We start from the raw sequence: 26,262 nt of genomic DNA, 5'->3' as shown, positions 1-26,262 counted from the left end.
AGTGGTTTAATCTTTCAGAAAGATTGCAGCTGCCAGCAGGCTGAAAAAAAGAAAATTTAGTCCAAAATATTATTTTACAAATGCAGTTTATATGCAGAACTCAGTGTTTATACACACCACTTCATGAAGATTTCCTAATACCTTACTGAGCAAAAAAAAATTTAGCTACAATTTTCAAAACTGCTTAAGTGACATAGGCACCTAACTCTTGTTGACGTTCAATTTGACTTAGGCTTCTAAGTTTCTTAGGTGCTTTTGAAAATGTTACCCTCCAACTTTCTTTTAAATACTATTCTGATTCCTACTGGGAAAATACATTCTCGTAGCATTCTAAGATTCCTCTAATACAATTAAATTACAGTGATGGCCCTTAAAAAATGCTGATTGTCTTAGGTAATTTCCATGAGCATGTATGTCCCTGCTAGAGAATACATTCTCAGCAAGGGTTTTCCCCCCATAGAAAACTCTCTTCATTTGTTGCAAGTTTTGCTCTATTGCTGTCAGGGACTATGGACCTTGAACACAGGCCCTCAGGGCACCCAAGCACTAGCAAGTGCTAATCTGCTACCCAATGCTTTGCTAAAAGCTGTTAGAATAGAAATAGAATCCTGACAGAGGATTCCAATCCTAGACTCTGATTGGCAAAATGCTGGGGGTCCTGCTTGGTTCACAACTTCTATATATACCCAACACAAGAATCAAAAGTTGTTCATGCAACAGGGTTCTGCCTGTTAGGGCTGCTTCCCCTATAATACCTGCTCCTACAGATTTCCTGGTAACCTGACCCTGTCTGCCTCGAGACATCTGACTCCTGTTTTGCCCTCTGGCTTGTCTTGGACTCTGACCTTCTGGTATCTGACCTAGACTGACTGCCTATTCCTGCTCCAACCACTAGGTAAGACCACCCATATGCCAGTCGTGATACCTGCAAAAGAGAATGTGTCGAGACTACCAAACATCACTGATACCACGAGATCAGCAGGAGGCCCATGCCATTTAATGGAGCTGTATTGGCTAGAACTTCTAAAGTTGGTAGCATCTCCCATGAGATTCTGAAAATAGACTCTTCAACATGGAGGAGAGAATGCTGGCTGTATTATATTTCTGCCGTACATTTGACTAGGCCAATAAGGGACGATTTATTTTTCCCATCCCAAACCCATCCTAGCCTGTCCATTCTTCCAACCCAGATCTCCACATCTTAGGCACGCTTTTTAGTTACATCTACACTACAAGCTAGGAGTACAAGCTACTTGTGTACAAATATTAGTCCTGGGATTGGAAGACATATTTTTCATCAAGAAAGACTTGATCTCTGCAGCATGGGAGATACTTGCCTTGAAAAAATTGAAGTCTTAGATCTTTTGGCATCAGAGAGAAGCTTCTTTTTGAAACTAAGATTGCACTATACAGTCAATAAAATGGCTGGCCATTAAGGAAAGGTGTGGAAAAGCTTTAAATTCATTTAAGGGTTTCATTCTTTGTTTATTTGATTAAAGCAGTAAGTGAAGGAAAACTCATTCTAGAATGCAAAAGCACCTTTACCGAAACAAGAGGGCAAGGTGTGTATGTAGCAGGTAATTGAACACTGTAGTCCCTGTAATTCAGCAGTATACTCCTGTATGATTTGGGAAAGGTCATTGCAGAAAGTTTTCTGAGGGTAAAAGTGTAATTGGTTGTAGATCAATAAGTAATTTCTTTCTAGAAAAAACTACTCTTGTTCCTGGAAGTATCAAGGTTCTTAAATAAAAATCAAGCTAATATATTAACAAAGTTAAGATTAATCTGAGCAACAAGATTTTATATTGCCCTAGTTAAGTTTATTTCAGCTGATCATTTATTTATGTTGCCATAAAAATCCAGATGCTTTCAATTTTGATTGCTAGCTATTTCCTTTAAGGCAACTGAAATTACTTTTCTAGACTTCCCAGTGTGACAACTGTGTTTTCTACTGAAAATTTATCTCTGCACAGTAATGGCAGAATCAGGGTACTCCTTTTAGTATTAACAATGAGTATGCTCAGTCGTGATCTTTGTAATTACCCCAACAGATTTCACCTGAAATCCTCCTAGACTAATGCACCTTCCTCTGACATTGCTAAGTCCTGTTTCATGTAATTAGACTGGAGCAAATAGCTATATTTGTTTGGGTATTACAGTGCAATTTTTAATTGAAAAAGCCATATAAAGGAGTGCTATATAAAGGCATTTTGAGTACGTCTGAAGTCCTGTACAGAACTGTATATTATAAGCCATAATCATTTAATTCATTATTGATCTTATACAATGTTAGATAAAGAATAGTTAACAAACTGCAATATTTAGACTATAAAAAGGTATGATCATTCAAGACACATATAGAAATAACTTTCAATTTTTTGATAATACTTACAATATGCAGCTCTAAATAGTCTCCAAGCCCAGTAGAACTGTCTACTCGTACCAAAACTGCTTCTTTTTGAACAGTGCTAAACCCTATTGCCAGTCTGTCAGCACGAGTGCTTGGCCGATCATTAGGAGGCCACGTGTATGTGATTTGTCCACCACCTTTGCTAAAGATATATGTTGTTCCCGCTGTAAAACAGAAATAAAACCATTTAGTTCATTTGCACCAGTGTCAAACTGCATGGCAAAACATGTGCTCTACAACAATCAAAATGCTCTCTGTAGACAACTGAACTGCATATATGAAACACAACTATATCACACTTTGGAGGAATCTTAAAATTTGCCAGCAACATTTTTTACAGCAAACTAAATATTATTGCTTTTTTATACAATACAGTCCATGCAGAATACAGTATAATTGCATAGTATAATTCCAAAGACCCTGGACCTGATTCAGGAAGGCATCCCTATTCAAGAAAGCATTTAAGCATGTGCTTGAAGTTAAGCTCATGCTTACCTGATTTCCTGATTCTTCCTAAATCAGGAACCAGGTGGAGAAGAAATCATGTACACCAGTTATTTTGCGATTGACTAAAGATGCAACACCATATATCCATCTATGCAATGAAAATGACATGCAAGATATGATGTGTCATCCTGCACAGTGAAACAAAATGTAACAAATATATTCAGATACAACTTTTATGAGTATAAGTTTTATCGGCTTGTGACAGGTGAGATAACTAATGGAAGGGCAACAACATGCCTCTAATGGATACACAATCTATTCAGCAGTGTCAATCATTATATGCAGTAATCGGCAATATATAAAGTTCTAGTAGAGAGCTTCCAATGGCAGAAAGATTTCCATGTTGTTCACAATACCAAATATGCACTTATAAAATCTAGGTTCTGTATGAAACAGATCTTAGGGTTCTATGATCAGATAATATGTTTAAAGGGCACACATTTAACTTCAGCATCACTTGCTCATTTTCTATGAACTAACACAGCTATTTACCCAAGGGTTTTCCATATACAAAAAAAAATGTATCCTTAAAACAGTGTCCAATGTGATAACTGTACATTTGATCTCTGATTTACAATGTAGTCAGAAGTAGTCCTCTTTTTTTGAATATGAAATGGGAACTTCATAAGTCTTATATAAACTGAACACTTTCCTATAGAGCGGTGTGACAAGACACAATTTTTCACATTTTGTTGTTCAGAATTTTATTGTAATTTTTTTTCCTTTCATATTGTACAGCTAGGCAAATACCACAGAAAAAGTTCTCTGAACATTCACTGGAATTTAAATTGAGGACATAGTATGGAGATGTAAATAAGAAGTATTGTATAGCTAGACCTCTATTCCAGCTTCAAAGAATCATGATCTCTCTATATATACAGCTTTGCCTGAGATCTCAAAGAAACTGAGTTACATTTTCCTTTTAAAGAATATTTCATGTTCACTTCTGACACAACTTTTCTGCTAGTATTACCAATCTACTAATTAGCTTTGCAATTACACCTCTATCTCGATATAATGCGACCCGATATAACACGAATTCGGCTATAACGCAGTAAAGCAGCGCTCCGGGGGGGTGTGGCTGCGCACTCCAGTGGATCAAAGCAAGTTTGATATAACGCGGTTCACCTATAACGTGGTAAGATTTTTTGGCTCCTGAGGACAGCGTTATATCGGGGTAGAGGTGTATGTGGTTCCTGTTATAATTCATTTTATAATATTATTTCCTGTTTTGTGCCATGGCCTTGGAAAAAAGTGTAAAATACACTTTAACTCAATAATCCTGTCTGACAGCTCTGAGAGTCAACAAATTCTCTTGGTCTCTCTCTTGATGGCAAGTTGCCAACTGGCATCTGTTGCAGGGAAACCTGTCAGCCCTCTTTAGGAGTAACAAACAGGAGTGTGTGTGAATCACAGCCCTAGCACCTAAGGTGCTGTTTAAACTTCAAGTTAAGTCAGAGTTCTGCATTATTCTTGTGCACTGTAGACAGCATACTGAAGGTTCAGGCAGTCACAAAGGTGGTTGCTGATGGTCATGGGCATAGGGTGTGTAGGAGAGAAGTCTGACAAACACCAAGAAGTCAGCTTCCATTAACTGAAGTGTTCAGTAACTGCTGTAAAGCATTTCATAATAGTAGACAGGGATAGCTGCATCTCTAAAGACTGATTATATGGGTACTGCCACTTCTGGTGGTCCAAAAGCATCTCTCTATGGTACTAGTGTTAACACCTTGAGCAATGTAGTGAGTGATACAGTTCAGATTGTCATAAAGTATATGCCACATTAATTCCCCAAAGGATGGGATTTACCCTCAGTACTGTAGTATTGGGGGCTGGATCCAAAGCTCTTTGAAGTCAACAGGAGTCTTTCCACTGACTTCACAGGCCTTTGGATCAGGCCTTGAATGCGGCTCCTATAAAAAACAGCATCAATAAGGAATACAATTCTGCACACTTCAGTGCTATGGAGGATACTATTAGAACAGTACAAAAGATATAAATGAGAGGGAGGGGGTCATTTTCCTTTCCTTGGTTGTAACAGATGTGCTACTTGAAGATTTTTAAAAAATTAGGAAAAAGAAGCTTCATCTGTTAAATGATGGTGGAGTCATATTTGTACATAATGCATAGAATGGCCCCTAACCAAGCCCCTAAACCTGAACATCTCCAGACACTGACATTCTTATCTAAACTGGATCTGTGTAGTACAGGCCCTCCCCTAAATACAGTCCACCCAATAAACTGGTGAGCAATTCATCCCACACTACCTTTGCAATGATGTCAAGGTCAATGCTAAAAGAACTGCATAAATTAAGGTATACATTTTAAATTACTCAAAGGCTACTTTAAAATTACAAATTTGTCTTTCTGTAATTATTCATGAAATACATGATTTTCCATCAGATCCTTCCTTTTGTCTCATTGCCTGTCACTTTCATAGCCATGCATATTAACTGAACATCTGATAACAGGCTAATTAATTCATGTAAACAAATACAGAACTGCCTTTGTATAAGCTACACAAGAAGTCACGTTCCTTGAGTTTCCTAAGTTAATTATGCAAAAATAGCCCTTGAGCTGAGGCCATTTAGTGTTTATATTTCAAGAAAGGCAAATATAATAATGTAAAATTCATTACTCAGGGATTGATCTTAGCTTATTGTCCAATCTTTGCCATAAACTATTAAAGCCTACAAAATATCTAAACAATTGTTCCAAACCAGCTTGCTTGCTATCAGATATAGGCTTGGTCTACACTACCAACTTATGTTGGTATAACTATCACATCCCTGAGCAACTTAGGGCTTGTCTACATTACCTGCAGGATTGATTGGCAGCAATTGTTCCAGCAGAAAGTCGATTTATCATGTCTAGTCTAGATGCGATAAATCGACCGCCGAGCACTCTCCTGTTGACTCCGGTACTATCATAAGCATAAATCCCAATTCTGAACCTTAGCGTCCAAAATGTGGGTGCCTAGCATAAATCCTCTAAGCTTAATTACCAGCTTAGATCTGATAACGCTACCACCGAGCCAGATTCCAGTCTCTGGCGCGCCTCTGGTCTCCCCAAACCTTCACCTGGGACGCCAAAGACTCAGATGCCTTGAGTCTTACAACAAAGGGATTTAACCGCACTTCCCCTTCCTGTTTTACGTCTCTCAGATTTTTCCACCCTGGGTACACTAGGAGGTTACTATACTTAACATTCCTTTGAATTACAGAAACAGAAGAGGACAATTTACCTTCCCCCCTCCTTCTTTTCCCTCCCACCACAATTCCCTGGTGGGGAAGCTTGCCCCAAAGGCTTTCAACTCCCCTATGAGTCCCCACTAGGAAAAAAAAATCCAACAGGTTTAAACAAGAAAGCTTTATATAAAAGAACGAAAACGACATAAAATGTTCTTGTATCAAGGGTTAACAATATACAGGGTCATTTGCTTAAAAGAAAAATGATAAACAGCCTTATTCAAAAAGATATCCAATTTAAAATACATTCAGAAACTACACCATGTAATCAAAAAACAAAACAATAGAAAGCATTACTGTCTTTCTACCTTTGTACTTACAACTTGGAAACAGAAAGATTACAGAAGCTGACCAAGAGCAAGTTAATCTCCAAGAGCCGAAGCAACCGAACAAGAGTTAGAACAAAAGAACACTACCCAACATCCCCTCCCCTCAGCTTTGAAAAATCCGGTTTCCTGATTGGTCCTCTGGTCAGGTGTGTGGTTCCCTTTGTTAACCCTTTACAGGTAAAAGAAACATTAACCCTTAGCTATCTGTTTATGACAGGTACTCCACCGGTGCGAGAGGCACGGGCGGAGTTGACAGGGAGTGAAGACACTGCAGGGAGTAGATCTGAGTATGTCGACTTCAGCTACATTATTCACATAGCTGAAGTTGTGTAACTTAGATCAATCCCCCGCTTAGGGTAGATCAGATCTTAAGTTATCCAACCTAACTGCTGGCATAGACAGCATTATGTCAGTTAGAGGGCTTCTCGCATCAACATAGCTACCACCTCTTGGGGAGGTGGAATACCTACGCTGACAGGAGGAGCTCTCCCATCAGCATAAGTAGTGGCTTCACTTAATGCTACAGCAGCACTATAAATATAGATGTAACCTATGCCTGCTTGGTGTGGTGCACTGTCCCCTCTAATGGCACCTAGCTCAGCCAGAAAATGATGAGCTTGCTACAGCCTTAACTAAGAGCTGTGTGGCCTTTTTGCTTATGCAGTAGAGGCTCATGCATCTCGCTCCAGAGGTCCCAGGTTCAATCCCACCAGCCAATAATTGGGGTCTGTTGGCATTACATAGACAAGCTCTCCAATCCATTCAAAAAACAACAGAAAAAGCTAGTTCACTTTTCCCACAAAGACTTTTATGCTGTCGTTTCTTTGCTATTCTTTTAACACAGTGCCACTGAAAAATAATTAAGTTCCTTGTTCTTTTTCAGTTTATGGCATTGTTTTGTTTGGGACTCATCAGCTCAACTGCACTCAAAGCAGTGGAATTAGATTGTCAAGAGCAGTGATACACTTATCATGGTCCTCGGAAGCTACATGCAAGTCTGTAACAAGCAGTTTGCAGCTCTTACCTGCATAATATACTATACCATTCTTTATGGTCTCGTAAATCAGGAAAGAGAGTTTAGAAAAATGTCTATAGAGCTCTTTGAGATTTTTAACCTTGAAAGTGTGGCTCCAATGGTAATAAACCACCAGTGGTCAGAAACAGTAATGGTTTTTCATGGTTTGGGTCTCTCAAGTCCTACTTGTATGCAAAATTCCTCTCTCGAAAACTGTGTTAATTTCTGTTTAGCCTGGCAGCAACTCACGGCTATCTGCTTATCCATATAGTATTAAACATATATATATTTTGTTTAGTATCCATTTACTGTGTCTATTTCTGTATATAACTGCAGAGCTTTTCACTAGTATGACTCTAACATTGAATATGACATATTTGAATGCTTCATTCAAATCAAACAACATACCTGCATTCTTTTTACTTTCCTCATGTTCATTCAATTATCTTTCTGTATAATACTGTTTTTCCCAAGTAATGTTGGTATTTTAATGTTTGCTTTCTCCACTAAAATGGCAATGTGTGGCATATTAAATTAGGACAAGTGGCAGTTTATTGAGCTATGGAATTCTAGTTACATTAAAGTGTATCATAAAAGGTCTAAAAATTGAAATACATAAAACTCAATAAAAAACCCTGCCTTTTGTTACTTTAATAAAAAAGTTAAGTGTTTTTTAACTATTGCAAAAAATCAGGTGTTAACAATACTGGATTCAACAGAACCAAAGGGTTACTAGTCTTATACAATAAAGCCGTTTCCTTCAGTACTACACCTTAACAGCACATTTTAATCATTGTGAACTCTTACTCCCATAGGCGAGCATTTACTTGCATGAGTAATCCCATTGAATTCAATATGACTATTTGGTCAAGTTATAATTAATCAATGAGAGTAAATGTTCAGTATACATGCACACATACATATCTACACAAGCATTATAGCAGGCACTAGTCATGTCAGCTATGGCAGAAGCTGCACGGGAGTCTTCATTTTAACCCTGTCTTTTCACATGCTCATAATCTTGGGGCAGACATTTTCATATTTAGTCTCCAATCAAAGCTGAAGTTTGGGGAAAGTTTGAGCAAAATTTCCAAAATATCTTTTCCCATTGCTTAAAAAATTATACCCACCTATTTTCAAACATAGCTATAACCAAAGCATGATTGAAATCAGAAACTTGAACATGGTATGATATAGTCCTCATTGACGATGAGAGCCTTTGTTTGTTTTGAGGGATTAATTTTAAAATAAACTGCTAAAAGTGATTGAAAAATCTCTTCTGAGAATGTTTAGTGGGTATTTATGAAGACTGTAACAGAGCTAAATTATTAATCATTTATACAGAAAAGCAATTTTGCAGTGTGCTTTATAAATCCCTCCTTCTTCCCATCAATAATCCTAGTGACCATTCCCTCCCTTTCTCCTCCCCATCCCCACCACACCCCTCCCCATACTTTTACCTGTCTTGTCTTGAGTTAACTTATTTTGTTTCTCTTAGGACCTAACCTGTAAAGTACTGATCACATCTTATGAGATGCCGAGGGCACTGACTATGTCATCCTCCCAGCCCCAATGACCTAACTATCTAAGAGCCTACAAGATGTTAAGGCCTCCAACGAAGTGCTGAGCACCCATAACTACTACTGGAATCAGTGGGCTAAATCATATGGTCCTTATTCAGGCAAAATGCCCCCCTTCCCACGCACACATGCACATTCCCCAAAGTCAGAGAAATCAGTGTGAATTTGCCTGAGTAAGGGGACTGAATAAAAACTGAATATGGACTTCAAGATTTGGCCCATGGGAGTTCAAGGCCCTTGACATATTCCAGGATACAATCAGCACTGTACAGGCTAGATCCCAATGTAGACAAGATAAGTAAACCCAAGGCAAGGTAGATAAAAGTGTAGGGTGCAGGCAGGGAGGGAATAGGCATTAGGGTTATTGATGAGAAGGAGGTGGGAAACACACTGTGAGAAGCATTTCAAAGTAAGAAATGGAAGGATAAGAATGTGAATTTAATTAAACACTTCTTTTTTGAGGACATCCTGACATATTCCCTCTGCCAGGCCTGAGCAGGAGATTGACCAGGGACATGGGCTGCACTCCACAAGATGCTGGGACAATTTGTAAGGGGGAAATTGCAATTATCTCACCGAAACAAACACAGAGATCTCCTCCCCAGTACCACCAATGCATTATCAGAGGGTGACAAAATATGTGTACTTCCATGGGATTATACAGCATCTCAAAGGGAGCCAGGGCCCTACACTTCCCGAAAATATCACCAAAGCAGGACTAGGGTGTGAGGGGTAGTATACTGCTCTGTAACAATGGACAAGCTGCACCTGTGGACCAGAGACCTTGAAGAGAAATTCTGCCTTCCTGAGGCAAGCTTCCTTCTAGAGCTCATGTGGGTGAGGATGAGCTCCACACTGCAGTTAAGAAAATGTTCTTATCAGTCATGATAGAGGAGGCTTTCCTGTTAACTAAGTTTTGTTATAAAATTTTCCAGTCCAAACATGAGTGGCAGTAATAGTGGTGGTGTGACAGGGTCAGGCCAGATGGCTACAAGAGAGTGGCAAAGGTAGACACACTAGCTCCAGGTTAAGCAGGTCCCTTTTCCCTGGGTAAGATAACAGGGACTATTCAAGAACACTTAGGAACTTTCTAGAATTAATTAAGGCAGGCAGCCTAATTACAACACCTGTAGCCAATTGGGAAGTTACTAGAATTAATTAAGGCTAATCAGGACACCTGGTATAAAAAGGCTCTCACTCCAGTTAGTGAGGTGTATGTAAGGAGCTGGGAGTGAGAGGATGTGCTACTGGAGGACTGAGGAGTACAAGCGTTAACAGACATCAGGAGGAAGGTCCTGTGGTGAGGAAAAAGAAGGTGTTGGGAGGAGGCCATGGGGAAGTAGCTCAGGGAATTCTAGCTGTCATGTAGCTGTTCCAGAAGGCACTCTAGACACCTGCCGTCCACAGGGCCCTGGACTGGAACCCGGGGTAGAGGGCGGGCCCGGGTTCCCCCCAAAAGTTCCCAACTCCTGATCAAACACAGGAAGATCTCTGAGGCTAGCAATATCCGCCAATAAGTGCAGGACTCACCAAAGTAGAGGAGGAACTTTATCAGAACTGGTGCCCGAGGTGGGATTTGATGTGCACATCACAGTGGAAGGAGGGTGATTAAAAAAAAGGGGAGGGGGAGAGGGTTTATTTTTTCACCACAATGGATGACGTAGTACGGGCATTGATACAAGCTACGGCGGCCCAGCAGGAGGCTACTTGTGTCCAGGCAGCTGCCCAACAGGAGGCAGTGCGGCTGCAGCAAAAGACTAATTGCCTGCTGATGGCCCAGGCTGCTCTGGACCGTGTTATGTTGCGGGAACTGGTAAACCAGATAAAGACTCTTACAGAGCTGAACCGCAGCCATGATGGGACTTGGCTCATACAGGCCAGTCATTGGCTGCAGAAAATGACGCGGAAGGATGATGTAGAGGCATACCTTCTGGCCTTTGAGAAGACAGCCCTACGGGAAGCTTGGCCTCAAGATCAGTGGTCTGGCATCCTCGCCCCATTCCTGTGTGGGGAGGCCCAGAAGGCCTATTATGTGTCTGAAGAAGTTGTGTCAGACTACCCCCAGCTGAAAGCAGAGATCCTGGCCAGATCTGGGGTAACGACAGCAATGTGGGCCCAGAAGTATCACGAGTGGAGGTACCAGGAAAACAAAACCCTGCGGTCCCAATCGTATGACCTCATCCATCTCACATGCAAGTGGTTGCAAACTGAGTCCCAGAGTCCGGAAGAGATACTAGAGATTCTGGTCATTGACCGATACATGAGGGGCTTCTTTGTGCCTGGGTAAGCCAGAACGAACCCTCCACCTACGATGAGGTTGTCGCACTGGTAGAGAGGCGAAGGACAGCGAGGGAGCTTACCTGATCAGTTAAGGAAGAGGCACCCCGAGTTAAACTAGCAGCACCAAGCCCTAGAGCTTGGGTGACTGGGCCACCAGGAGAGCCCAGGTGGAAAAAGAGAGGGGCTGAAGGCCCACAAGAAGGGAGAAGAGGATCGTGATGTTAGACTGCCCAAATCAAGAGACCGGGGAATGCCCAGGGCCCCATACAGATGTTATGCCTGCGGGGAGTGGGGACACATAGTTGAACAGTGTCTCAATGCTGAGGAGCCTATGCAGTGTAACCTGAGGAACTGGGCAGATCCATGCTCCCTAATCCACCTTGTGGATATATGTACACCAGACCAGTGAAATTAAATGGGGTAGAGACCACGGCACTGGTTGATTCAGGGAGTGCTATCATGTTTATCTCAGGGAAGTTTGTGAAGTGTAGTCAGCTGCTGCAGGCTAAATGTACAGGGATAACATGCATCCATGGACCAGTTAGTTACTACCTGACCATCCCAGTAAAAATTGAAATCCAGGGGAACCCTACTGAGGTAGCAGCAGGTGTAGTCCCTAAACTCCCATACCCGGTGCTCATCAGGAGGGATTTCCCAGGGTTTGGAGATTACTCCCAGTAGGAGGTTGGAGAAAAAGGGGAACCCTGAAGTTAGTGAGGCATCCAAAGTAAACTGTCAACCCCCCGTCTTCTCTGAAATATCCCCAGATTTGTTTTCCATTCCCAGGTCGGGTAGAAAGATGAAAAGGGAAAGAAGGGCAGCGAAGGCCTTGGGGACTTGGATCCTGACCCAGGGACAAAGGATTGCCCTTGTAGGTAGCCGGAAAGGAGGTTGTCCCAGAGGACACGCCCAAGCCTAACCCCCACCCTAATATCTCTGAACCAGAGAGGCAACAGAGACTGCCCCCTAGAACTTGGACAGACCAGCCCTGGGAGAGAAAATTTTGGACAGGACCAGGCTAAAGATCGAAGGTATGACAACATTAGGAAGGAGGTGACCGAAATAGGAAAAACCCGGGGACCAGGACCCTACTTCATAATGAAGAAGGATCTCTTGTACCGGGTTGCACGAGTACAGGGGCAGACGGTACAACAGCTCCTAGTACCTCAAAAACACCAGAACGCCATATTAAGCCTTGCCCATGGCCATCTTTTGCGGGGGCATTTAGGGGTAGAGAAGATTCTGGCACGAGTCCTACGATGGTTCTTCTGGCCCGGGGTACATGAAGAAGTGCGGAGGTTCTGTGCCTCCTGCCCAGAGTGTCAGCTGCACAGTCTCCATCCTCACTTGAGGGCACCTTTAGTACCCCTTCCCATCGTAGAGGTCCCCTTTGAGCAAACAGCGATGGACCTAGTGGGACCCCTGAAGAAGACGGCTTGAGGCCATCAATATATACTTGTTGTTTTGGACTATACTACTTGCTACCCAGAAGAAGTCCCCCTGTGGAACACAGCCTCTAAAACAATAGCCAAAGAGTTGGTGGCGATCTTTGCCCAAGTGCGGCTACCGAAGGAGATATTAACAGACCAAGGAACTCCATTTATGTCAAAGCTAATGAAGGACCTCTGTACACTGCTTCATATACCTACCCTGAGAACTTCAGTCTATCATCCGCAGACTGATGGGCTGGTAGAAAGGTTTAACTGAACCCTCCAGGCTATGACAAGGAAGGTGGTAAGTCGGGACGGGAAGGATTGGGACACTCTATTACCTTACTTTATGTTCGCCATCCGGGAGGTACCTCAGGCCTCAACTGGGTTTTCACCCTTTGAATTATTATGTGGGTGCCATCCCTGTGGCATATTAGATATTGCCAAAGAGATCTGGGAAGAGGAACCCTATGAGGGGAGAAGCATAACTGAATATGTATTGAAGATGCGAGACTGGATTGCTTGGGTCACCCCTATTGTACAGGAACATTTGGAAAAGGCACAGGAGGCCCAGCAAACCCAATACAATCGCCAGGCAAAAGTCCAGCAACTCCAAACAGGAGACTGGATGATGGTGTTGGTACCCACTGCAGTAAGCAAGGTTCTGGCCCAATTGCAGCAGCCCTATGTGGTGGTTAAACCTGTGGGGGAAGTAACCTACAAGGTGCGGCAGCCAGGATGCCAGAAACAAGAATAAATTTATCACATTTACCTCCTGAAACCTTGCAACCAGCGAGAGGCATGTGTGGTGGCCCATGTGGCCCCAATCCAGGGAGATAACCTACATGAGCAGATCAGGATATTCCCATATCTGACACCGAACCAGAAGAAGGAGGTAACTGAGATGATCAACTGGTACCAGGACATATTTTCAACCAAACCAGGCCGGACCACTGAAGCATACCACCACATTGTCACTGATCCTGGGGCAAAAGTAACTTTAAGCCCCTACAGGGTCCCAGCGGCAAAAAGGGAGGAGATCAAGGCAGAGGTAAAAAGGATGTTGGAACTAGGAGTCATTGAAGAATCCTACATTCAACAAAAGTTATAGCTACTTCATAAGACTTTCCAATTTAATAGTCATATTCAGATTCACATACTCAAGTTGAATAGAATCTTACTCCATTAATGCTCCTACTGATTTCAGTAGGACTACTGGTAGAATAAAATACTATTCAGAGTAAGCATATCAGACTACAGCCTTTAAAATAGTGTGTCTCACTCTGCATCAGACTCCTTAAGAAAACTCACATTATATATTAATTTAGCAATATCCCAACAGAAATTATGGTATTAGCATTTTTTTCTCATTTAGGAACTAAATTGTTCTAAATATATCTATTTTGTTGTGTTGTATCTCTGAGAAACTATTTTCACTCACTCAAAGGCTGGGATTTACTTTGTAAAAGTATATAGCCCTTTTGCGAATGCATCTGACACAGATTGTTAAAAGACATTAATGGCCTCCTTCAGCATCTCTTGATTTAAATATTTTCAATGACCACCTATTACTCAACTTTCTCCCTAGTGTGGATGGCTGTTCTAGATGATTTTCTGTACAAAATGAAAGTCAAGTAATTTGGGTGAGGTAATATCTTCTCTTGGGCCAACTTCTGTGGGTGAGATATACAAGCTTTCAAGCTTATACCGATCTCTTCTTCAGATCTGTGAAATGTACTCAGGCCTGGTCTACACTACGCGTTTAAATCAATCTAAAGAGAGTTAAATCGATTTAACGCTGTGCCCGTCCACACTACAACGCCCTTTATATCGATATAAAGGGCTCTTTAAATCGATTTCTGTAATCCTCCCCGACGAGAGGAGTAGCAATAAAATCGATATTGCTACTTCGGAATAGTGTTAGTGTGGACGGAAATCGACGTTATTGGCCTTCCGGGAGGTATCCCACAGTGCACCACTGACCGCTCTGGACAGCAATCAGAACTCTGAGGCACTGGCCAGGTAAACAGGAAAAGCCTCGCGAACTTTTGAATTCAATTTCCTGTTTGGCCAGCGTGGAGCTCTGATCAGCACAGGTGACCACGCAGAGCTCATCAGCACAGGTAACAATGCAGTCTCCTGAGAATCGAAAAAGAGCACCAGCCTGGACCGCACAAGAGGTACTCGATCTGATCGCTATATGGGGAGAGGATTCAGTGCTAACAGAACTCCGTTCGAAAAGACGAAATGAAAAAATATTTGAAAGAATTTCAAAGTCTATGACAGGAAAAGGCCACAGCAGGGACTCAGTGCAGTGCAGAGTAAAAGTTAAGGAGCTCAGACAGGCATACCAGAAAACCAGAGAAGCAAACAGAAGATCTGGGTCAAGGCCAAAAACATGCCGCTTCTATGCTGAGCTGCATGCAATTTTAGGGGGCTGCACAACCAGTACCCCACCCCTGGCCGTGGATTCAGAGGTCGGGTTGTAATATCAACCGTGGCTGAGGATTCTGCGGAGGGGGAAGATGAGGAGGAAGAGAGAGGAGGAAGAGCTTGCTTGAGAGCACACAGCACTCCGTTAGCCCCAACAGCCAGGAGCTTTTTGTGACCCAGAATTACCATCCCAGCCCTCCCAAGCCACAAGCCCAGACAGTGAAGCCATGGAAGCAACTCTGGTGAGTGTAACTTTGTAAATATCTATGAATCGCTCTTGGAGGTACTCAAAAAAGCTTTTAGAGAACATTTCTGGCAAGGCAGCCCTATTTGGTCCCCCACTGTATGACACTTTTCCACGCCATGCATGTAGCAAGTAATCGGAATCATAGCTTCACAAAGCACAGCCGCGTATGGCCCAGGTGACTGCTGGCATCCAGAAACATACGTTCTGCATCCTGCGGTGGTATTCTCAGGAGAGTTATATCATTCATTGTAACCTGGTTGAAATTCAGGACTTTAATTAGGGGGCAGACATGGCGATTTTCCTACTGGGCAGCTGCTTAATCCTTCCTTGCTCGTAGCAAAGCGGGGGGAGGGGAGGAATGATAGCGCTGAGTTTCTCAGCGTTTGGCGAGCAGGAATCTTCCCAGGTACCAGCCACGATCATTACCAGTGATCTTACATGATAGCAGCCATGCGGTGGGGGAGGAGGGGAAGAGGGGGGTTTGGGGTTTGCTGGTTCCTCTTAACAGGAACAAGGCATCATAGATCACTGTGTATATGATGCTGGAGAAGTCAAACAGAAAGCCTTACCATGGCCGCATGGAAGCTTAATTTGGATGCCTGGACCTGCGTCTGTGAGGTCTGCAACACCAGAGCCACAGGCACTCAATATTAACAATGCAAAATGTGACCTTGTAGTGAAATCACATGTGCTATGTAAGGTGGATAGTGTTATTCACTGTGAAAGAGTACAAGCATTGTTCTGTAAAATGTATCTTTTTACTTACTTCTCTCCCTGTTTTCCCTCCCCATGCAGCTGCACAGTTGTCCGGCCTCTCTACGCCATCCCCAAGGCTAGCTCAGATAAGGCGGAGGAGGAAGAGAACACGAGATGAAATGTTCTCAGAAATCATGGAAGTAACACGCAATGACAGAGCTCATCAGAATGAGTGGAAGGATGTGCTAGCAAAAGTACAGGAAAGATGCCAGTGAACGGGGATAGGAGAGACGCTCGAGATGAGAGGTGTAGGCAGGAAGATCAGCGGTGGCGGGATGCTACGCTGCAGCTGCTGCGCGCTCAAACTGATATCCTCCAACGCATGGTGGATCTTCAGGAAGAGCAGCGGGCTTACAGAGTGCCGCTGCAGCCCGTGTTTAACCACCCTCAAAGCTCCCCACGTTCCATATCTCCCTCACCCAGACGTGTAAGAACGCGGGGGGAAGGCTTTCTGCACCTGCCCACTCCACCCCCCTGGACAGTCCAAGCAAAAGCTGTCATTACGTTGAAATGAGCTTAATGGCCTTTTCCTTCCCTCCTATCCCTCTCCCAAAGCACAGCAGGCAGGGATACCTTGATAATTCTCTGCCTCTTTTTATAATTTCTTTTTAATAAAGAATACATCCAAAGGGGAGGGTGGGTTGCTTACAGGGAATGACTTTTAAGAAAGAATACATGATTTTAAACAATACTGAATGACTTTTAATAAAGAATACATGATTTTTAAATGATACTGACTTTATTTCCTTCAGCAAGCTGTAAGTAAGGGGAAGGGTGAGTTGCTTACAGGGAATGAGTCAATCAGGGGGGAGGGTTCATCAAGGGGAAACAAACACAGCAGCACACCGTACCCTGGCCCGTGCTGAAACTCGTTTTCAAGGCTTCTCTGATGTGCATCGCCTCCTGGTGTGCTCTTCTAATCGCCCCTGGTCTCTGGCTGCTCGTACTCAGCGGCCAGGTGATTTGCCTCAGCCTCCACACTGCCAAAAATGTCTCCCCTTACTCTCACAGAGATTATGGAGCACACAGCAAGCAGCAATAACAAACGGGACATTGGTTTGGCTGAGGTCTGAGCGAGTAAGTAATGTTCGCCAGCGCCCTTTTTAAACGCCAAATGCACATTCTACCACCATCCTGCACTTGCTCAGCCTGTAGTTGAACAGCTCCTGACCACTGTCCAGGCTGCCTGTGTATGGCTTCATGAGCCATGGCATCAAGGAATAGGCTGGGTCACCCAGGATAACAACAGGCATTTCAACATCCCCAACGGTTATTTTCTGGTCTGGGAAGTAATTCCCTTGCTGCAGCCGTTTAAACAGAGTAGTGCTTCTGAAGACGCGAGCGTCATGAACCCTTCCTGGCCATCCCACGTGGATATGGGTGAAACGTCCCTTGTGATCCACCAGTGCTTGCAGCACCATTGAAAAGTACCCCTTGTGGTTTACGTACTGGGTGCCCTGGCGCTCTGGGGCCAAGATAGGGATATGGGTTCCATCTATGGCCCCCCCATAGTTAGGGAATCCATTGCAGCAAAGCCATCCACTACACCTGCACGTTTCCAAGAGTCACAACCTTTTGTAGCAGCCTGCTTAACGATTGCTTTGGCTACTTGCATCACAGCAGCCCCCACAGTAGATTTGCCTACTCCAAATTGATTCCCGACTGACCGGTAGCTGTCTGACGTTTGCAAGCTTCCAGAGGGCTATTGCCACTCGCTTCTCCACTGTGAGGGCTGCTCTCATCTTAGTATTATGGCGTTTCAGGGCAGGGGAAAGCATGTCACAAAGTTCAAAGAAAAGTGCTCTTACGCATGCGAAAGTTTGCAGCCACTGGGAATCATCCCACACCTGCAAAACTATGTGGTCCCACCAGTCTGTGCTTGTTTCCCACGCCCAAATTGGCGTTCAATGGGTAGAACCTGCCCCATTACCAGCAGTAGCTCAAAACGCAGGGGGCCGCGGTTAGGGAGAATTCAGTGTCCATGTCCTCATCGCTCTCGTCGCACCAGTCTGCCGTAGCTGCCTCCTCCTCTCCTCCTGCCTTTGCAGTTCATGCTTCAGCATAGACAGCACGAGAGTGCGCGAGGTGTTGACAATGTTCACGAAAGCGTTACTGATCTCAGCAGGGTCCATGCTTGCTGTGCTATGGCGTTTGCTCCAATTCGCCCCCAGGGAAAAAGGTGCGAAACAGTTGTCTGCTGCTTTCACAAAGGGAGGGGTGAGGCTGTACCCAGAACCACCCGCGCGACAAGATTTCTGCCCCATCAGGCACTGGGCTCTCACCCAGAATTCCAAGGGGCAGGGGAGACTGAGGGAACTATGGGATAGCTACGGAACGGCTACCCACAGTGCACCGCTCCAGAAATTGACACTACTAGCCTTGGACCATGGACGCACACCATCGAATTAACGTGCCTAGTGTGGACGCGCACACTCGACTTTATAATATCAGTTTTAAGAAATCGATTTTAGCTAATTCGATATTATCCCGTAGTGCAGACGTGGCCTCAGAGTGTCACGACTAAATAGAAGGTGGAACAGATTGTTTAGCATAAGAAGTTAACACATTTCCAGGGACTGTACAAGGTGAAGTGGTCAGTTAACCCCTCTGGCACAGGGGAGAAAAGCAAAGAAAAAAGAAATCCATAAATAATAATAAGACATAACTCTATTCAGTTCGTGACTTTTAGTATCTAGCAAAGTTATGAATTTAAGTTCTCAGGCTCATCTTTTGAAGATATTGTGCAGATTTCCTTTGAGGACAAGAACTGAGTGGTCGGATAGGGAGTGATTGCTTTGTGAAAAGTGTTCTGCTACAGGTGATATGATATTTTTGTCTTCTATCATTTTTCTGTGTGAGTTATTCTGAGAGCATAGTGATTGTCTCATTTTACCCACATAGTTGTTATTGGGGCATTTAGTGAACTGGGTGAGGGACACCATATGTTGTGAGAGGCATGTGAAGGATCCATGGATCTTGAAATGTGTGTTGCAAAAATGTATGTTCATTATAATAGCAGTGGAGATATGTCTACAGGTTCTGTATCTGTTGTTCTGGCAGGTCTGGTGGCACTTTGAATTAGTGTGTCCTACTCTGTAAGAAGCTTGCTTCTGATCATAAGCTTGGAGAGGTTTGTGGGGAGGGGTTGTTTGTAGGCCAGAAGAGGGGATTATTACAATCTGTAGCCCACAAACCCCCTTGTCCTCAGTTTATATTTTTCCCGTCTTCTTTTCTCCCTGTGACTGGAGGGGTGTTAACGGGCCACTTCACGTTGAATGATCCACTGAAATATGTTTCAGAGTGGTAGTCATGTTAGTCTGTATCAGCAAAAGCAACGCGGAGTGCTTGTGGTACTTTAGAGACTAACAAATTTATTTGGGCATAAGCTTTCATGGGCTAAAACCCACCTCATCACCGCATCTACAGACTAACAATGTATTCGGGCATAAGCTTTCAGATGCATCTGATGAAGTGGGTTTTAGCCCACGAAAGCTTATGCCCAAATACATTTCTTAGTCTCTAAGATCCACAAGGACTCCTCATTGTTTTTGTTTGAAATATGTGTTAGCTACTTATGCTAAGCAACCTGTTCCATCAGGTATTTAGCTGTGACACTCTGAGCACCTCTCCTAGACCTGAAGAAGAGCTCTGTGTAAGTCTGAAAGCTTATCTCTCTCACCAACAGAAGTGGATTCAATAAAAGATATTACTTCACCCACCTTGTCTCTCTAATATCCTGGAACCATCACAGCTACAACAACAATGCATATAACAAAGTAATACCATATTATTATGCACCTATATGGAATTCATATGTTAAGAAAATTATGTATTTCTAAAATCAGAGACTGCTTTAAATGCCACATTGCAGTCAACATGAAAAATTCTAGTCCATTATATTTCTATTAAAGGTAACACGGATAAAATACACACTTCTCTGATAGCTTGCCAAGCAGTCAGGTGGAAATTAAAAGTCAAATATCTATAAATAAGAGTGAATTTTATTCCTCCTACAACCTCGTCAACAAATAATTTGTTAAGGATAAATTTACTGAACAATTTCTACATATGTAGGAATTGTGCTTTGGGGCAAGTGCATGATGAGGATATGAGAAGAAAAATACTTTAGGAAGGATACTATATAAAGGCATCTATCAGACTCGAGGATTAAATCAGAAAAATCAAATACGCTTTTAAAGACAAATAGGACTGTTACAGCCAAAAATTCTTCTTACATTAGAAACTGTTACGAGGTTTCTAATGTATTTTTATCTCCTGCAACAGTAAACTCCATTAATATAAATGACAGTTGCATTTGTGGGACTAGAGGAATATGTGGTCCACTGATTTATTTTTCATGACTTATTAGTTGTGCCAGAAGCTCATATGCAAACAGAATGTAGTTCAGGCACTGGCTAGCTGAAGGGATTTGCAACAGGATTTAAGACTAGGATACCAGTTCAAATCTTACCCATGTTAACAGCAACCAAATGTTGTTGCCATCTGTTGGTGGCCAATATAAAATGAATTGATGGTCCTGGCTCAGGGAGCTTGGAAGCTCCACAGAGCCACCTGGCAAAATTTGGAAATTTTGTAAGATAAATATTTCTAGTTGAAGGAACTTTAAAGCTCTGCTAGCAAAACTAGTGAAGCTTGTAAGTTTCAAAAGAACTGTTCATGAATCAGATTCTGCACTAGAGCTATGCAAATAACTGATTTTTCAGTTTCCTATCCAAACTAAAAAAGTAAGAATCATTTTTAGTTTTCAGTTTTAACGTTGAATATTGAAGTAAATTTCAAAATGAAAAGTCCTTTCAAATCAGAAAATCAAAACATTTAGTTTCAAAAATGTCAAAATGAAATATTCCAATTTTTCTATTTTGTATTGTTTTGTTTTCCAACCAAAACAATTTGGCAACTTTCATATGAATTCCGGATATGTTTTCGGTCAACTCAAATGTGAATTTTTCAGTGAAAAGGAAGTTTTGTCAGAAAAAAATTGCCCTGCTCTTCTTGTTACACAACAGTAGTTCTGCCCTGACAGAAGTATTTCTATATCAGATAATCTTAACCCAAGAGTCTGTAGAAGAAAAACTGAACTACCATTTCAGGTTCCTCATCATTACTTATGTATTTATGTATTTATTTATTGATTGATTTATGTAGTGCCATATATGTTCACTGTGCTGTGCAGACAACAAACATTTCCAAAAATGGGTGCCTAAAATTAGCCTAGGGAGTCCTTATTTAGGCATTAAAATAAGAGACCTGATTTTCAAAAGGTGGTGAGAACCCAGTAACTCAGACTGAATCCTCAAGTGCCTTAGAAAAACAGCCCACCTATTTTGGTGCCCAAATAAGGATTTGGACACCAAAGTTTGAAAATGCTGGCCTAACTTTTATTCTACCTAGCTTTATATTTAAATTCTTTTTGTTTAAAGTATCATTGTTTCTAAGTTGAAAACTTAATTATTTTTGTTTCGGAAACAGAGTTTTAGCTGTCTTGTAATTACTATGGTTATCTTTTTAGAGCATCCAATTGCCCATCTTTTAAATGTCATTTGTACCGTTCACCTTGCTATAGAAGCGCTTCCCATATTTTATGATGTCTCCAGAGTAAATTATTTTGAAGGCTCTCAAAAGTAGTACCCTTCTTGGAAAAAGAGTATAAAACATACATTGAAAAATGAAAGTGCTGCTAAATTGAAGCCTGTTGTCTTCACTGAAAGCAGTGGTATAAATACAGTAAAAGGATCAAATGTTGGTTCAAGAGCAAGTAACATTACTAGTAACATATATATATTAATGGCAATGTCTATCTTAGACAGTTTGCTGACATGAGTCTTCCTTTGAAAGAAGCTAGCTGTATCATGTACATTATACAGTGAAGGTTGCAATTGTTTCCTAGCAAGTATGATGAACAATCTAACTACACAATATTCTATCTGATATAGTGCTATGCCCTTATATCAATAATAATTATTAATAATAAGTTTAATAGATGAAATAGGCTTGTAGCATGAACAACAACATTTCCGAACCTTTAATTGCAAGTGGACTTTCAGCCTGGAAAATCTGAATAGAATGAGAGAGAAGCCTGCAAAGTATTTCTTGATCTTGTAACCACCTGAAAATGTGAAAACACCAACCTGTCTGCTTCTAACAAAAATAATTGGCAGGGATCTCAAATCTTTGACCCACCACCCCACTTAAGCACCTATGACAGAAAACAGAAGGATCTAACAGTGAAGCAGTTGTCAAAAGGGTATCAGTGACAGGAAGCAACACTGATGAGCAGACTATGTATGGGCCACTGGATCATGATTATGCAAATCCAATGACTAACCACTTGAGGAAGATGTGTGGAGAGGATGTGTCTGCAATTCCAGCCCTTTGACTGCAGTGACCAGGTTGCTGAGTTTCAGTGCAGTACACCTTCTAACACTTCACCTGCATAAATCCCAATCACTTTAGCTTATGTGGTTGAAGTGAATTTTACTCTTTAAACATAAGCACACTCAGACATTAAGTAAATTGTATTAAATTATGTCAATCAAAAGAACAACGCAGCAATCAGCTCATATTTACTTTTCAGCAAATGCATATTACATTACATTTTCCAACAAGAATGCAAGTAATTCTCTGAGATTACCGGCTGCAATAACTTAGCTATGTCACTTAACTGATCACCTCCATTAGCTATTAGGATGACCATCAGAAGTTTTTAATTGCTGGCTGATAGCATTATATTGCCGATCTTAAATAAGCACAAATACACTCAGCCTTAGACAATTCATTTGATTTGCAGAGTACTAACTGAAGAAATTGAGCCTCTAAATTTACAAACCAAATATACTCTTCATCTTCATTGTGAATACATTTCACATAGAAAATTATTGGTTAAAGAGCCAAGGTATAATACAGAAAATATCTGGTTGGATCAAAAACAAGTTCAGTAACCAGAAACAGCAAGGAGCTATAGATGACACTCTACCTGGAAAGACTTCCCAGTTATTATGCCAAACATTGTTAGTGAGACCTTAGAATTTGCTTATGATACCAAAATTGAACATAAACAATGGTCAACAGTGAAAACAGATTCAATTGTATCCAGATCTCTTAGCTGACTAGACCTTCACAATGAAAACTAAAGGGGGCCAGGCAGGTTGGACCAATTAGAATTTTCCTCCTGACCAACAATTCCTCCTGTCCTTATGTCTTACCACATAATGGATTTCAAATTGTAGTCTGGCACAAAAATGTGACATGGTTTGTCATTATGATAATTGCTACCATTCTTCTTTGAAAAGTCCTTTTGCTGCTGTTTGTGAGCGACAGCTTAATACCAGATTCAGAGGAACAAGACCTGAAGTGATAAATGAGCATATTATGTTTTCAACTATTTGTTTTACATAGTTCTAGTCATTAAAGAGCATGGTTTAACCACTGAAGTGCATAATGGTTTACAATGTAACTAGTACAGTATTTCTTTTAACATTGAAATTGATATATACGCTCTAGCTATCATCCCTCTGTGCCTAGATGTTACCATAAATTAGTCCTGTATATCCTGAACCTATAGGATTACATTATGCTCAGTGGATCAATCTTAAATCTCACCAATCTCTTATGAAGGCCTTTCGTCTATCAAAACAAGCCTGGGGGAAAGTGGTAGATGTGGTATATCTTGACTTTAGTAAGGCTTTTGATACTCTCTTGCATGACCTTCTCTAAAACAAACAAGGGAAATATAATCTAGATGCAGCTAAGGTAGGCGTGTAACTGGTTGGAAAACTGTTCCCAGAGAGTAATTATCAATGATTCACAGTAAAGCTGGAAGGGCATATCGAATGGTGTCCCACAGGGATCAGCCCTGGGACTTGGGCTGGGGGGATGACCCTTGGGCATAGGCATAGTTTTACTTCTATTTTGGGGCGGCAAGAGCTGGCAGTGCTCAAGCAAGCTCTGCACAACTGGGTCCAGAGAGGTAGCACCAAGTCCACCCCCTGACTCACTCAAGAGGCCACCCAGACTGTCTGAGCTGTGGGGGGAACACAACTGTGACATTGCACTCCATATGCTTTATGAAAATATGCTTATGAATGTGAATATGACGTAACTGGAATATGTTTTATGCAAAAGGTCTCTTGTAAGGTATCATTACAAAGTTTATAATCTACTGAGCGTGTTCATGCTATTTTTTTGCATATATTATTTCTGTGTCTAGGGTTAGGAGAATAAGATATAAACTTGTATTACTGAAGTAAACATATTAAATGGAAGCTATTAAGGGTACTTCAGAATCAATGAACTGTAAATGGCTCTGTTTACTTGCAACTCTGACTGTGTACATGTGAGCCAGCCCAGGAAGAATGGAGGATGGGATCTCACAGGATATGTGACCATGTCACGTGATACTGGAATCCATCTTAATCCTTGTACTTTTCCATTGATGAGACAGAGGTGGGGACAAACATGGACAAAAGATTCCCTGACTTGTGTCAAAGCTATAAAAGGGGGTGGAGCAAGACAAAAGGGGCTGCCAGTCATGAGAAAACCCCTGCTTACAACCTGAGATGTCTGCTGGATCTAATAAAGACTGTACCAGGAGAAAGGATTGGGCCCAGACTAGGAAGTTGTCTGGTCTGTGAAAGAAGCTTATTGGAACATCTCTGAGGGTGAGATTTATCTGTAATCAGTTTCTTAATGTAGTAGGTTTAGACGTATATGTTTTTGCTTTATTTTTCTTGGTGACTTACTTTGTTCTGTCTGTTATTAATTAAAACCACTTAAATTCTACTTTTTATACTTAAAAATTACTTTTGTTTATTAATAAACTCAGAGTAAGTGATTAATACCAGGAGGAGCAAACAGCTGTGCATATCTCTCTATCTGTGATATAGAGAGCAAACATTTTTACGAATTTACCCTCTATAAGCTTTATATAGAGTAAAACGGATCTATTTGGGGTTTGGATCCCATTGGGAACTGGGTGCCGGAGAGGTAACTAGCTCAGCTGTTTTTGGTTAAAGCCTTCAGCTTTGGGGGAATTGGCCCAGACCCCGAGTCTGTGTTGCAGCAGGCTAGTCTGTCTGGCTCAACAAGGCAGGGTTCTAGAGTTCCAAGCTGATGGGGGAAAAGGATCCAGAGGTAACTTCAGCACATCAGGTGACAGTCCCTAGGGGATCTCTGTGACCAAACCCATCACAGCAACCAAAAAAATATAACTCAAAGGGGGGGACTTAGTTCAAAAAGTTTGAAAACCGCTGAGGGTGCAGGGAGGGGGTAGCTAGGAGCAGTGTGAAGTGAGGGATGTAGCTCAGGGTGCAGGGAGGGGATAGCTACGGGCTGGGTCTGGACAGGGGGTAGCTCAGGGTTCAGGCAGGGAGCAACTATGGGTTGTGTCCAGGCAGGGGAGTAGCTCAGGGTGAAGGCAGGGGGTGTAGGGGCTGTATGTGAGTAGGGGGTAGCTAAGGGTGCAGGCAGGGGGTAGCTAGGGTCTGTGTGGAGACAGAGGGTTGTTCAGGGTGCAGAGAGGGGATAGCTAGGAGCCGTGTGCAGGCGGGGGGACTCGCAGTGGGGCTCCTGGCTTCACTGTGGGGGGTGCTGGGGCAGCCTCCAGCTGCTCCTGGCTTAGGGGCAGGAGGTATGTCGGCTTCAGCCCCACATCTCTCCCAACTTTTGGGGAGGGAGGTGTCGACTTCAGCCCTGCACTAGCCCCGGCTTCAGGGTTGGGGGAGGTCTGCTGGCTTCAGCCCCTCACTGGTTCTGGCTTCGGGGGTGAGGGGGCACCAGCTTCAGCATAGGAGCTCAGGGCCCTGGGTTTCAGCCACGGGGCCCTGCAGCCCCTGTGAAAGGGCTCACAGAACCGCTGGCATAGAAAGTATACTTGTAAATTTTGGGGATGATATCAAATGCTTTGGAAGGTAGGATTAAAATTCAAAATGATCTGGACAGACTGGAGAACCCGTCTGAAGTAAATATGTGAAATTTAATAAGGACAAATGTAAAGTACTCCACTTAGGAA

General features: G+C 42.3%; 1 protein-coding gene across 26 annotated transcripts in view; it reads right to left on the bottom strand.

The window, feature by feature from the left end:
• NRXN1 (neurexin 1) overlaps window positions 1-26,262 on the bottom strand; it is a 1,354,235-nt gene that overhangs the window by 344,644 nt on the left and 983,329 nt on the right. For all 26 annotated transcript variants that reach the window (XM_075064378.1, XM_075064379.1, XM_075064391.1 and 23 more), the window contains one exon: window positions 2,393-2,574. In XM_075064378.1, coding sequence (XP_074920479.1) covers window positions 2,393-2,574 — 182 coding nt within the window. The remainder of the gene's footprint in view (window positions 1-2,392; window positions 2,575-26,262) is intronic.

This window comes from Chelonoidis abingdonii, chromosome 3 (assembly GCF_003597395.2).
Source record: "Chelonoidis abingdonii isolate Lonesome George chromosome 3, CheloAbing_2.0, whole genome shotgun sequence".
NCBI lineage: Eukaryota > Metazoa > Chordata > Testudines > Testudinidae > Chelonoidis > Chelonoidis abingdonii.
This window is presented reverse-complemented; position numbering and strand designations above follow the sequence as displayed.